At 34.5% G+C, this 14,360-nt stretch overlaps 1 protein-coding gene across 6 annotated transcripts in view; it reads right to left on the bottom strand.

The window, feature by feature from the left end:
- Positions 1 to 258: 258 nt before the first annotated feature.
- TMEM161B (transmembrane protein 161B) overlaps positions 259 to 14,360 on the bottom strand; it is a 75,441-nt gene continuing 61,339 nt past the window's right edge. For 3 of the 6 annotated variants that reach the window (XM_014543947.1, XM_014543946.1, XM_005871485.2), the window contains 7 exons: positions 12,483 to 12,634; positions 11,898 to 11,958; positions 11,329 to 11,469; positions 8,671 to 8,784; positions 4,122 to 4,296; positions 2,710 to 2,806; positions 259 to 1,547 (listed from right to left, as the gene is read on the bottom strand). In XM_014543947.1, coding sequence (XP_014399433.1) covers positions 1,270 to 1,547; positions 2,710 to 2,806; positions 4,122 to 4,296; positions 8,671 to 8,784; positions 11,329 to 11,469; positions 11,898 to 11,958; positions 12,483 to 12,634 — 1,018 coding nt within the window. In that variant the 3' untranslated portion in view covers positions 259 to 1,269. The remainder of the gene's footprint in view (positions 1,548 to 2,709; positions 2,807 to 4,121; positions 4,297 to 8,670; positions 8,785 to 11,328; positions 11,470 to 11,897; positions 11,959 to 12,482; positions 12,635 to 14,360) is intronic. The other 3 variants (XM_014543948.1, XM_014543950.1, XM_014543949.1) reach the window with 1 other exon arrangement.

The following is a 14,360-nucleotide window of genomic DNA, read 5'->3' on the forward strand; positions in this document are numbered from 1 at the left end:
TACATTTAAAACAATACTCTTGCTACTTTCAAGCAGCAGTACTTGCAGATAGTAAGCATGTACATCTCCACTGAATTTAAAATTACTATGCAGCTTTCTTTACTGTAATATACAGTAGCTATTTCTTCCTTTCTGTTGGATTTTTTCATTATTGTCCTTTGAAGAGTGACTAATATATTACCAACAGAAACAACTTTAGCTCCTTAAAAATATGACTAGTCTCACACAGGCAACACAAATAAATTGCTTGCTCTAATAAATTCTCAAAATGTATTTTAATCTCATTCCAAAAAGAAAGAAAATTTCTAGACACAAAGACATCTCATTCAATGTTTTAACATACATTCAGCAACTTAAAATATTATAAGGATCCAATATTTTCATCTTTTATAATCTCAATATATTATATATTTAATTAGATAGGATATACAATACATACAGGTATTCAGCAGGATTACAAAGTAATTTTTTAAAGATCTGATCAATATTGATAAATATTTTTAGATTATTAAAAAGAAATATTTAGGATCATAAAATAAAATAAAATATGGGAGTTCCAAACCTAACAGCAAGATTGCGAATGTTCATAAAGCCAGTCATTTTAAAAGATCCCTCAAGTTGGACAGAATACATTTAAAACAATACTCTTGCTACTTTCAAGCAGCAGTACTTGCAGATAGTAAGCATGTACATCTCCACTGAATTTAAAATTACTATGCAGCTTTCTTTACTGTAATATACAGTAGCTATTTCTTCCTTTCTGTTGGATTTTTTCATTATTGTCCTTTGAAGAGTGACTAATATATTACCAACAGAAACAACTTTAGCTCCTTAACCTCCTCTAAAACATGGCTCAGTTTGAAGAGTGTTCTGCAGGCAGCCACATGAATATTAACAGTACCTTAATACCACTGAGAGCAACCGATAACTGGAGTCATAAGAAAAGTTTCAAAGACTGTTTCAGAGGTTTCTGTAAACCAAGGCAATCAGAAGTATTACCCTTGCAGATAGCCCTCTCTCACATCAGTTAATACAAGGAGTTAACATTTCCAATGCCACAGTATAGCACTTAATCTATTCAGTAATTTTACATATAACATCATTAATTCACCCTGAGAATACAGAGGAAGCATTTCAAACAAGATACTCTGATATGTTTCTTTTTTCCTTTGTATTTGCTTTCTTCTGTTTTTTTTTTGTCAGCCCTTCAAGGGCACAAATATTTGAATCCCAAGTGTGACTTGGATATCCTTTTTTGTTAACTGAGATTCATGCCACAGTGAGATACTGGTGATAGAAAAGCCCAAAAAGGCTTGTAGAAAAGAGACACGCAGCAATCCACCAGGTTAGAAAAGACAGAAGTCCTCGAAAGAGCAGAGGAGTGAAAATGTTTTTTAAGCTGCTCAGTGCCACTGTTATCTGTGTAACAGTTACCTTCACCTTCCCATCAGCAGATGGTAATTCGGAGTAAACAGAATTGGATGGTAGACTATTATCCATTGGCAAGGTAGAGATGGATTCTGGATAAATGCCCCAGGAATGATGACCTAGAAAATTCAAGACACAAATAAAACTTGAAGAATAACTAATTCCAAAGCTTCTTATTAAAAATAATAAACTGTTTAATTTATATTTGAAATTAAAAACAAGAATTTTGTGGCAAAATAAATTATTTTATGTTAAATATAAAGTAAAATAATAATCTTTCAACATACCTAGTAAAATATTCATTCAACTTGATCAGACTGTAATCTGGCCTCATCCGTAAAAGTATATATAAAAGCTACAAGTATAATTTACTTTTGATAGCTACACTAAAATCTTCTAAAATAATAAAAAATTTTTCCTTATGTAATATCTGAATCAACTATCTCTACTGAAGTGACAGAGACAGACTCAATAACTTCTTAGAAATCTTTTCTTCCTCTAGAATATCAGAATAAATTTCTTTCTCAGAAACTATCTGTGATTTTAGTGTGAAAGACTATTAATAGCTTCCAGAAATTTTTTCATCATATACTTTCTAATGTTGGATAGGATATGAATCACATCATTTACAATTGAGCTACTCCTTTATGTTCCATAGATTCCTAAAGGACATTTCCAACTATCATCAGCTCTACAGTACCTACTAAGCCCACTCAAATAATACTTTTAGTTCTTTTAGCTTCTTAACCCCTCCTCCCACTGGCACCAAGAAAAACGATCAATACAATAATAGATACTTCCTGAATAACAACACACAGGGACGTGATACCTTAGTTAACAGACTTATAGGATAACTGTTCTTCCATGGAGAAATCTCTACTCTTCAACTTAAGCTATATATAAAGTAGAACTCACAAAAGGATTCTCTAATTCATATAAGTTTATAAGTATCTTGGAATAATTTAAATATTAGGCACTAACAAAACCTTAAAAAGTTCTTTTATAACATAAAATAAGATCAACAGTGATCACTCAAGTTATTCAATAAATCTGGGAACTAACCTTTGGTAATCAATTTTTATAAGTAAAGCACAACATAAAACCATATGGGCTTGAGTTTTCAACATGAGAAATCAACTTCTAAAAGTTTTCCATGTTTCCTATTCAAACTTTTCAAGAGAGGAACAATTTTAAGATGCATATTTCCTTGTAGATAACAAGAAGCATTATTAACCACAGGTGGAAAGTACAACATGTTCCCAGTTGCCAGGGCACACCTACCTAGTGTTTTTAAAAGCAGAGTTGTGTGAAGCAGCATCACCAGAGGCGCCACGTACTGCAGTGCAATGACACAGAGGTAATAAAAGACCCGAGCCACCTACAACCAACAACATTCTTCAGTGTCTAATATGGCTGACATGTTATGAGTGATTTAAACTTTCAAATAACTGTCAAACTGAACTGTTTAAGAGATAAGAAATCCTTTCATGGAAATGAAACTAAATGGTAATAAGTTTTGTACCTCATTATAAATGTCCCCAAACTGACTTCAGAAAGGCTCAGTTTGAAGATAAGTTTCTTCAAGTGTGAAAATATTAAAATAGTTTCCTTTAAAAAGTTATTACGTGATTAATATAAATTGAAGAAAATAACCACAAAAATTCAAATAGTATATATTCACTTACATTTCAAATATAAAACAAAATAAGCAATCTCTAAAGACAGACACCTAAAAAAATATCAAACTAAATAATAGTAATAGGCAGAGTCATCCATGAACAAAACCCCCTCATAAATAAAAGCATCAACTCCCCATCCTATATGAATATATTTGTTTAAGGTCAAATAATTATAGAGTATGAAAAGATATAAAGGACAAACAGAAAAATGCTGAATGTTGATAAACACTCCTGAAGTAAAAAAAAAGGGCTCTAACACAAAATCTAAAAAAAAAAAAAAAAAAAAAAAAAAAAGACATGACCAGGCTAGATGTCCAGTCCGCTACAATGCTTGAGGGATTCCTAGCACTTTCCTCCTCTGGAATCCCCATTAAGTTAAATATTTACGTTTCATGGTCAATTTTTGGAATAATGTTAAAACAAAATATATGTAGTCACTAAAATTAATATTTCCTACCCTTTAATTCATAAAGGCTTGACAATATATTGTAATGTCTTTCCAATCAATTAGAGGATCTCAACTTAGCAATAGTAGACATACCACAGCTTTACACCACACTACTGTAAGGTGCTTAAAGCACTTAAGGCAGAAAGAGGAATTAAGACCCTTTTTTACATGGAACAGACTGACCAAGCACAGAGGGAAGGGGGGTTGGCAGTGGGACTAGATTAACCAAAGAACTTATATGCATATATGTATTGCCCATGAACACAGACAATAGGATGGTACAGGCCTGGGGCAGGGTGGGAACTGGGTGGTGAAGAGCAAGGGGGAGAAAAAAAAGGAGGGACATCTGTAGTATTCTCAACAATAACAATATTTTTTTAAAAAGACCCTTTCTTTTAACACCAAAATCAGATCAAAGTCTCTTGATGTCTGTATAAAATCATCCCATTTATTTACAATAAAAATATTATAAAATAAAATTACAATCTATTAAAAGAAACCAAATTATTTTTTTCTTACAACACAGTATTTGTTATTTTTCATTTTAACTACAGTATAAAACTTACCATTTTCTGTAGCTCCACTGTACTTATTCGGCCTGCTTCTTTCTTCATCTGATCCACACACTTCTGGGCTAAGTTTAAGTAAGCTTGCAGGTGACTACGCATCATGGCCAGCCGTAAAGCACACAGCAGGATTATTACCCAGAGTCGCAGAGTATCGAATGTAGCTTCTGTCATTCTACAGATCAAAAAGTTGACATGGTGCTTCAAAGATCTTATTATGCTAGCACGTTAGTTATGTGCTAATGTTCACCATAACCTATAGTTAGAAACCTACACTTAGCTACAGTTGAAGATATAAAGCAAAAGTATCCCACTCTGCCACAGACTTGCCTATATAATACAGTACTTTCACTGGTATAACAGAACCAGATAGATGAATGGTTCACGAAAGTAAAGTAGGAAAGATATCTAAAAGAAAGAAAGTACAGTAGTACTTGGGATCCTTTTCTCTATCGATCCTTCTCCATGGAAAAAAACTGACTGTGAAATGAAAGGAGTTGGGTGCTCTTCAACTGGAGACCAGGAAAAAGAAAGCAGGAAAGCACTGGAGACTGTGGAACTATTAAGCCAATGACCCATCTATGGCATGGGGGAAAAGTAGGTCTACAGTTGTTCATGTGGAAAACAATACAGTATTTAATGAATAGAACAAAAATAGACTCTGATTTGTGTACTCACAATTGTAAACCTACTTCTCTCCGTCCTGTATTGTGGCTAGAAGATGCAAAGCCATCCACAGCCCTGCATCTTTCCAAGGGGCCTATAGACAACACTGCGCTCGCGGGAGCTGCGCAACAAGGGGGCTTGACTGATAGCATCCTGAAGACAGCTATTACACAGACTTTGAGGGTGACAGGTAATGGAAATGAAGGGAATAGAATAAAGCAGTTAATCAAAAAAAATATTTGCTCAGTTTATGACTTCAGGATTTATAATAACAGTCATTAAATAGTACTTCTAACTCAGATTATTTAACTAACCTCATAAAGATTTGGGAAGTTGATCTAATGGGGTATCTTAAGAAGAAGTCTGAGCCGGGATAAAATACATAAGTAAAGAACAGGCAGAAGACATTTCTCCAAATTCCTGAAGTCATTCTAGGTTTCACTGTATATGTTCTATGTTCACTTTTGGTTTTCTTCTTATGAGGTCACGAGCACGCACAAATGACCACATTTTATTTTTTTGATGCTAAATCAGAACACATGGATGGATTTAAATACATTTCTGGGTTGAAACTGCATTATAACCATTTTTGCTTCTGACTACAAATAAAGACCTTTGAATTACTTATGAAATGGATCAGAAATGGGGATGGAACAAAGAAAACAAAGATATAGGAAGGCAATACTAGGTCTTCATATAAAACAAAATTTTTCTATAATTTAATATACAAACAAGGCAAAATCATTTATCTCCATTTCCTTTAAGCATAGTATTTGCTACTAACATGCACAAAGTTTAGTTAGGGTGAAAGTGGGAAATGAATGTTGGTAAGTGCTAAGTGCTTTATATATACCAAATCTGACTGAATAAACATTAGCCAAATTATTTAATTTCTGAGTCCATTACTTCATTTATAAAATGAGATGAGAATAGCAATCACACACAGAATTACTGTAAGAATGACATAAAATATGTAAATTATCAACACCTAGCATAATAACTGGTGTATGATGGATATATCATGAATGCTGGGTTCCTATTTTCCTAATTAAACTAAGGCAAATATAAAATCAGAGAATATAATAATCTATATATATAAAAGGTTAATATGCTAAGTGTCCCTCGAACCATCTGACCGGTCGCTATGACATAAATTGACCACCTGGGGGCAGACGCTCAACGCAGGAGCTGCCATGAGGCGCACTGGCCATTTACAAAGAAACGGCACCGCGGACCTGGCGCCAACAAAGCAGTATTTGGCTTCCCCTAAGTGGAACATAGGCCCTGCCACCACCCCGGAGTGACAGCCCACCAAATTGCAGCCCATGCTGCCAAAACCCCATGGCGCAAAATGCGACCCACAGCCCAGCCCAGCCCAGAAAGGGTGGCTGCGGGCGCTGGGTAATGATGTCACGTAGCAACGCCCAGCTTCCTCCTCCTAGCAAATAGCCTCCTTGGAGTTTCTTCAGCCCGGGAACACAACTTGTTTTATAGCCACGTGCAAACATTTTACACTTTAACCAAATGTTTGTGAAGTGTTTTCACGTGCCTCATCTCATTTGATCCTCACAGAAGTCCTGGAGTAGGTAGATAGGAGGCTCAATAGAATCCTATTTTCTTTTCATTAGCCGGAAAACGGAGATATAGAAAGTTTAGAAAGTTGACTGATTGAAAAGTAAGAAATGATGGACCTTAAAAATGACTTCGGGTTTTCTCACTGCGCAGAGTATAGTCAAACACTGCTATAGTTAAATATTTTACCCTTTGTTCTCCCTGCGTGATCTACAATAATAATGTACTTTGTGTTGATATTTACTGCTGTGTTGCTGACAATTATCTGAAAGAGCAGTTGGGGTGCTTCACTGGGCTGGAAAAAGTCTAGCTAAATCAGAAAGCAGGTCTAATTAAGCAAGTTTATTCTTTATATATAAAAGGCTAAGTTGACTCTCGCATGCGCCATACGTATAAAACTCTCGCTGGTGCCAATCGCACTTGTGTGTTTCAATCTGTCATTGTCAATCGTGAATTTGGTTGACACTTCTATTATAAAGAAAGGATGAATAGCAATATTAAAATATTTCTTCTAATTAATTTCCTTTCAGTGTGCAGGAATTCGTGCACCGAGTCACTAGTAGGAGTATAAAATCCAACGTCTATGACCAAACTTCAAAGAAAGACTGGGAATGCTTTCAACATCAAAGACATTAGTTAGAAGTTTTTCTGAGATTTTGTCTAGAGCCCCAGGATTCTCAGGATATATGCTTTACCACCCCCCAAATACAAACAAAAGATTATTTAGAAAGTCACAAAGGTAGAAGTGAACTGTGGAAGAAGTGAGCCAACTGGACTACATGGGCCTAGGAAACAAGTTCAGAGACAAAAGAATGGCCCTTGAGTTTAAGAGAAAGAAAGACATTAGCAACTTGAAGGGGAAAGTTTCGGGCATGCTAGAGGAAAGAAAAAGAGGAGGAGAGGAGAGAGAGACTCACTTTTAAATACTTAGTGAATCTGTGAAGTTAAATTTACCATTAAGGCTTAATTGTGTGGGGGAAAAACATTCTTTTATTGGTACTTCCCTAATTCAATAAGATTAACTTTTAATAAATGTTATGGCCCTGGCTGGGGGGCTCTGTTGATTGGAATATCGTCCCATATAACAAAAGGTTTCAGGTTCGATTCCTGGTCAGGGCACATACCTAGTTTGGGGGTTCAATCCCAGGTCGGGGTGCAGACAGGAGGCAACTGATCAATGTTTCTCTCTCACATCAACATTTCTCTCTCTCTCTAAAAATAAAAAAATAATAAAAAAAGTTATGGTCATCACTGATTATATAATCTAAGACAAATCTGTACCGGGATCTAAAAGTATACATAACATAAAATGCACACTGTGGAGTCAATGACTAGTCAAAATTTTCTATTTTAATTTTGATGAGGTAAAGCACTGAAGGGAATATTTATTAAGCACTTATTTCCAGCTGGTTGCATTACATGTGTTCTTTCATTTAATTCCAATGATAACTTTGTGAGGTGGATACTATTATCTTCATTTTCCAGATGGGGAAACAGAGGCTCAGTGAAGTTAAATAATCTCCCTCAAGTGACAGTTTTAGTGAAGATCAGAACTGGGGTTTAAACCAGCTCTGTATGAACCTTTCTATTACTCTAACATCATTTCACAAGGCTAATGAGTTAACATATCAAGTACATTTATTAATGTCTTTTAGTAAATTATTTCTATGTTTCCTTACCATCTTCTATTAAAATATGGCTGTCTAAGTGGAGAGATAATATTAGATAATAATGTCAAGGCATTATTTAAAATTTTGATCAGTGCGATGACGATACTGATATGCAGGAAAATGCCCTTATTTTTTAGAGGTGCACACTAAAGTACGTAGGAGTAAAAATGTTATGCCTCTAATATACTTGAAAAACTATATAAAACAAAACAAAAAAAGGGTGAAGCAAATATGGAAAATGTTATAACTACTATGGGGGCTTTATAAATGAATTTCCATTTATACTTATTTTTTCCTCCATAATTTTCACAACCAAAACAATAAAAGAATTATACAAAGTATCTTTAAAACAGGCATAATGACAATAGAAAAATATCAGATAACAACTGGACAATAACTGAAAAAGCAGAAAAACTTGTAAGTATTCAAAATAATGTTAATGCAGGGTAATAATCATCCACATTTATTAATGAAGATCACAAAAAGTAAAATGAGGACTTGAAGCTTCACTTTTACAACACACTTTTAGCATTTCTATTGTTTTAAAAAGTGTCCCAATATTCTGCTTAAAATTTTTAATACAGTATACATTTTTTATTATATAATGAAACAAAAATTAGCCCTCAAACACCCATACTTACAAAGGGACACTTTCTTTACCCAATGGTGGGTTCATAATGTAGTCTTTGGTGATTGGTTTTACCCAGAGCAGAACCATAAGTAAAGGTGCCAAGAAGTTGATATGAAGCAATGTTCTGAAAGTATGCAAGAAATAAACATAAAAATCCAGAAACAAAATACACTAATAAACTACAGAAACTTGGGACTTACATAACGGAGGCAAAAACTTATTTACAGGATTCTATATATTTAAGGTGCTACTATCACCATTATTTAATATTTATCATTATCATTTAACACTGATTTGAACCCTTGCAAAACTATTTCATTGTCTTAATTTTTCAGATAAGAACACTTAGATCCATGAAAGTTAAAGGATTTGCTCATAGCAATTATTATGTCAAGGGCAGATCTAGCATTAAAATCTAAATCTGTTCACTTCTATTGTAGCATTAAAAACCCCTCCTATCTCCCTGATTTAATACACAGGTACTTAAATGATTCTCTAACTTTACATAATCAATGAATTCAAAGATTTTTCAGTATGCAGTCATCTTTTGATACTTTTCAGTGTAGCTAAAACAACATGCCTCATTATTTACAAGTAAGATATAGGGACTAGCAAGATCCATAATACTAGAAGGCATACAGTAGATGGAACCTATTGCAACAACTCAGGAAGCTTTCAATATATAATGATCATGTATATTGTTCTAATTATGTTATTAAAATCATAAATAATTTATAAGTTTTCTTCTTGGATATTATAAAAATACATGAAATAAATTTCCCTATCCTTTACTAATCAAATAAATTTATATTACTCCTAACAAGACAATATACTTTAATACAGCAAAAGGTTTCAGGTATGAGCTATACCTTCATTAAGTGTTGTCCCAAACATATACCCCACAGAGATAGATGACTAGTAAGGATTTTTCTTATTTTAGAAAAAAAGAGAAATCCTTCAGATTATTTTATTGCCATGTACTACTTTCATTATCAACCACAGTGAAGGGCTACACTGGAAGGTTTAACACACACACACACACACACACACACACACACACACACACACAGCTGGGAACCATGAACACCTGACAGGGAATGGTGGAACTCTGGTTCCAAGCTCTGGCATTAAAATGAGTACTAGTGCCTGGCCATGGGGGTGAAGAGGACGTTGCTCTCTGTGCCAGTCATGCTACTCTCTCAACAAAATGGGCTTGCTCACACCCATGTATCAGGCAGAGTGCTACAATACAATGTGGGGCTACAATAAACTGAAAATAAGACTCCAAATCACTAAAGTGAAAAATCTTAAAAAGAAGCCACGTTTTAAAAGGAAACTAAAATGTGCCTCCGCCCCCACCCCAAAACACCACTAAATGTTTTTAATGTTTTAATAAAGTGATTCTCTCATCTCACAGGCTGGGTAAACCTTCGGGTGTGGGGAAGAAAGCAGCAGTATTAGGTATGCAGTGTTGCTAGGGAACACTCTAGTATTAAGGAGCAGCCCACAGCGGTTTCAGTAGCTGGTGAAGGACTCCCCTCCACCCACCCTTTCAGCTTATTTAAATCATAACACTGGGGTTAGTGGCCTAAAGTGTGTGTGTAGAGAAGGGAGGAGAACCAGGTTTTGTTTTAAAAGAAGCCATTAGATAAATGGAATGGTGGGAGAAAGGCAGGATGTAGCCAAGAACATACTGAGTAAAAAAGAGGAGGAAAAAGTGGGATGAAGCAGTGTGCATTGGTAGGTGAGAGTAAGTGAACACACACACACATATCTAAAAAAATGGAGGTAAGAAAAAAAACAAAAGACTGTCAAAATTAAAATAAAGGAAATGACATAGGTAAGAGATATTGATATAAAAACACTACAGAATCAGCATCATTAAAGTATGGGTTTTTAAAGAGCAGAAATGTTAAGAAATGATCATTCAGAAACTTAACGACTATAAATACATATATCAAAAAAGACTATTCTCAACTCAGGCTTCTATTGCAAAACAAAAAGATGAGGAGGGAATTTGGATGTGGATACGAGCTGGATCTATAAACCTGTCAGCTAAGGTATCTGCATCAACAAAAAAAATATATACGATAACCACAAAGAATATAGTAAATGGGCTTTGAACTATATATAGGTTTTCAAATATGATTTCTCCATTGAGAATGAAAATAAAATTTGATAGTTAAAATTAGTCTATGATATTTAACAGTGTACAGTACTAACAATCCCAAAAATAAAATAATGCATCCTTCTAACAAGAGTTGTACAAACACCTCTTATGTATACATATTTTACTTTATGTAAATGTTTTTTAAAAAAAATTAAATAACAGTTTACATACAATTCAAAGAAAATATTCCATAGATCCTCAGTTCAGTTGTAGAAATTACAATATCAAAAATTGTCCTGCGATAAAAAGTTAACATAAATAATGACATTTCCATTCTAACAGGTAAAACAATTTAGCAATTGATGTTATATTTTTTAAACCCAGGACTTAAAATTTGGAAGTGAATAAAAAAAACTTGCTTAAAGTAGAAAGAGGAAGTAGTGTGACATCAAATTAATTTTCAATATAAAAATGTATGATTTCATTACAATAATATACCTTCAATAAGATGGAAAACATATATTTATCTGCATGTGCTTATGTACATTTTCCGCTTACTGTGTAATTTTTTCTGTTGCCAAATTCAGGGCATCCAGATGCATTTGAGCCAGCCGTAATCCAGGAAATGTCAAAAAAGCCCCAATGAGTGAACAGAAAATAGCCAGGAAAAATTTGAAAGTAAGTTTTGAAACAGGACCCCTAAAAATAAAATTTTAAAAAATCGGATAAATTTTTACAGTTACCTTTCTAGGAATTTTTCTTTCTTCTAATCAATCATTTAAAAAACACATTAATAGTAATACACAAAGAGTAACTTTTACAAAAGGACTGCACTTATCCAAATATCCATAGAATTTAGTGAACTATAAACGAAATCAGGCATCTCTTTAGCTACATTTGAACAATCCAACCTACATATTCAACATAGAATTTGATATGTGACATGTAAAAATTCTGTGAAAGATACTAATTTTATACAAATGTAAAAATTAAAAGAGTATTTCTAAAAGTGACAGTCCTACTTAAAACTCTTTCACTGGTTACAAAGAACCACTCGTAATAAATCTATTCTACTAAAAATGTAAAAGTTTAAGTGATGCTTAATTAAAAAAAAAAAAAGAACTTACTGAGATTCTAAACCTTGCTTTTCAAGAAACTGCATCGCACTGTCTGAAAAATTTGTAAATCCTGTAGGGGAAAAATATTATTCTTACCACTGAAGTAAAATACAGAATCTTTCTTTGGAAATAAAATGCTAGAAAACAGAGCATCTTACACTTTGAAGTGACTAGTTTAGCTCTTTCATGTGCTAATTATCATGCCATAATGCAATAAAATTTGGTTACTAGCAGGAACAGTCTTTGAAAACATCCTTTTGATATTTGTACATTCCATGAGTGTGCATAAAATTTGCATTAAGATTTGCATCTGTGTTTATGTGAGTAAACTTTAGCATTACAGAAACTCATTTAATTATAAGGAAAAAGTGGGGAAAGAGTGCATGTCTGAAGAAAGGTAACAAAAACTTAGCTAAAACAAAAGAGGAAGGAAGATATTACTTAATAACAATAAAGGTTATTTAGAACATTGCAAAATATGCACCTCTAACCTAATTTTAAAAACTTATCTGATGTAAAACTTACTTGAATATTGAAGTAAAAAATAGTAACACTAGATAAAGCAAAACTGATTTTTAAAGTTGTATGAATTACCTGCTTCGAGTCCAAATTCCAGATAATTTTCTGTTACAATCAAGACTGCCATTGCTTTCACGAAGAAAAAAAATCCAAAGGTAACACAGACTGATCTTTCACCACCATCTTTTACTTTAAAATAGTGTGTAGTTAATGAAAATAGAACTTTGCTGCAGAAGGAAAAGTTCAGGAAAAACCACAAATAACTTTGTGGGAGTCAGACACAACCATCTTTACAGAACTTGAATTCCAATAAAATTTGACTACATTTATTTTGATTCTACAACATGCTTATCTACGAGGTGCTCTTTGGAAGGAAATGGAAAAAAAAAACAATGAAAATTTGAACAGTCTTCTAAGATATAGGACATAAAGAAATGAAGCAAATCTAAGTGAAATCCGTAACATTTAAATGCACATACACAGATTAAGTTGCAATTAGGAAGAGAATGTCTTTCTAGTTAGTCTGATTCAAATTTTACTAGGAGATTAGTATAGTAATATTATGACATAGGTTCTCAGTGACATGAAAAGCCAAGGTAGAGGTTATATTAGGGAACTATCTTTAATTGGGCACATTTATTAAACAGTTTAGATTTAGATTGAACACACAAACACAAGTCATAGGAATCAACTGTAAATCATCCAATAACTCAAAATCTAAGAATTTCTAATACCTGTTGGTAAGCTGTGATACAAAAACTAAGTATCTGGTTCACCATTTCACAGTATCAATAAAAAAACCAAATTCCAGTTGAATACTCAAAAACAGTTAAAGGTTCAATTAAAAATATTAAAACATTTTCATTTTATATGAACTCCCTCTAACTAACTGGTCAAGATCAGATTAATGGGTGATCCAAACTAGAACCCAGATTTCTATTATAACAAATTGTTCTCCTTGAAGGCATAAACACACCAAACCAAATAAGATGCTTGGCAAAAAAAATATAGAAAGCATTTTTTAGATACCACTGTATGTCGAGCATGGAAAATAATGACAACAGTCATGTAGTACTTGCTAAGTGCTAGGCATTACCAATTAACTCATTTCATCCCCACATTAGCCAGCTATTACTACTTTTATAGATTTTAAAAAAAAAATCTGTCGAGACCACCAAGATGGCAGCATAGGTAAACACCTGAACTTGCTGCCGTGCACAACCACATTAAAACTACAACTAAAAGACAAAACGAATATCATTCAGAACCACAGAAAGGCTGGCTGAGTGGAAATTCTACAACTAGAAGGAAAGAGAAAAGCGCACTAAGTCCAGTAGGAGCTGCAGAGGTGTGGAAGTGCAGAGGTACGGAGGCGCGGGCGAAAGGGGCTGGCAGCTGGGTACGCTGTTGTCTTTTTCAATCGGGAGGGAGAAACAAGCTCCCCACTGCTCTGAACTCCAGTACCGGGCGAGAATTTGGGGACCCAGACTCATACTGAGAGAAACTGGTCTGGTATCGGGCAGTAACGTGAGGGAGGCTTTCTCACAGAGGTGCTTGCAGCAGTGCTTGCAGCAGTCATTGTTCCTGCACGGGGCTACGGGACACAGACCCGGGGACCTCTACAAGGCAGAGCAGACTGGCAGCCATTGTGGTTTGCTCTGCACTGGTGATTTCCTGAGACCCTGCCCAACCCAATTTACAACCCCACCCAAGCTGTGTGCAGAGGCTTTTGCATATGAATGGCCTGGCCTTTCTCTGCCTAAAAACCTGGGCAGACTCAGTGAGCACCAAAGCCCCACTGAAGCAAGTCCTGCCCCATAAGGGTGTCTCTAGCACAGAAGTTCTCCCATTGTAGAACAACTGGTCCTCACAGCCAATTGGCCTGGAGGTCAATTCCTCCCAGTGATACCAACAGCAATCAAGGCTTAACTACAACAAGACTGTGCACACAGC

This window comes from Myotis brandtii, unplaced genomic scaffold (assembly GCF_000412655.1).
Source record: "Myotis brandtii unplaced genomic scaffold, ASM41265v1 scaffold344, whole genome shotgun sequence".
NCBI lineage: Eukaryota > Metazoa > Chordata > Mammalia > Chiroptera > Vespertilionidae > Myotis > Myotis brandtii.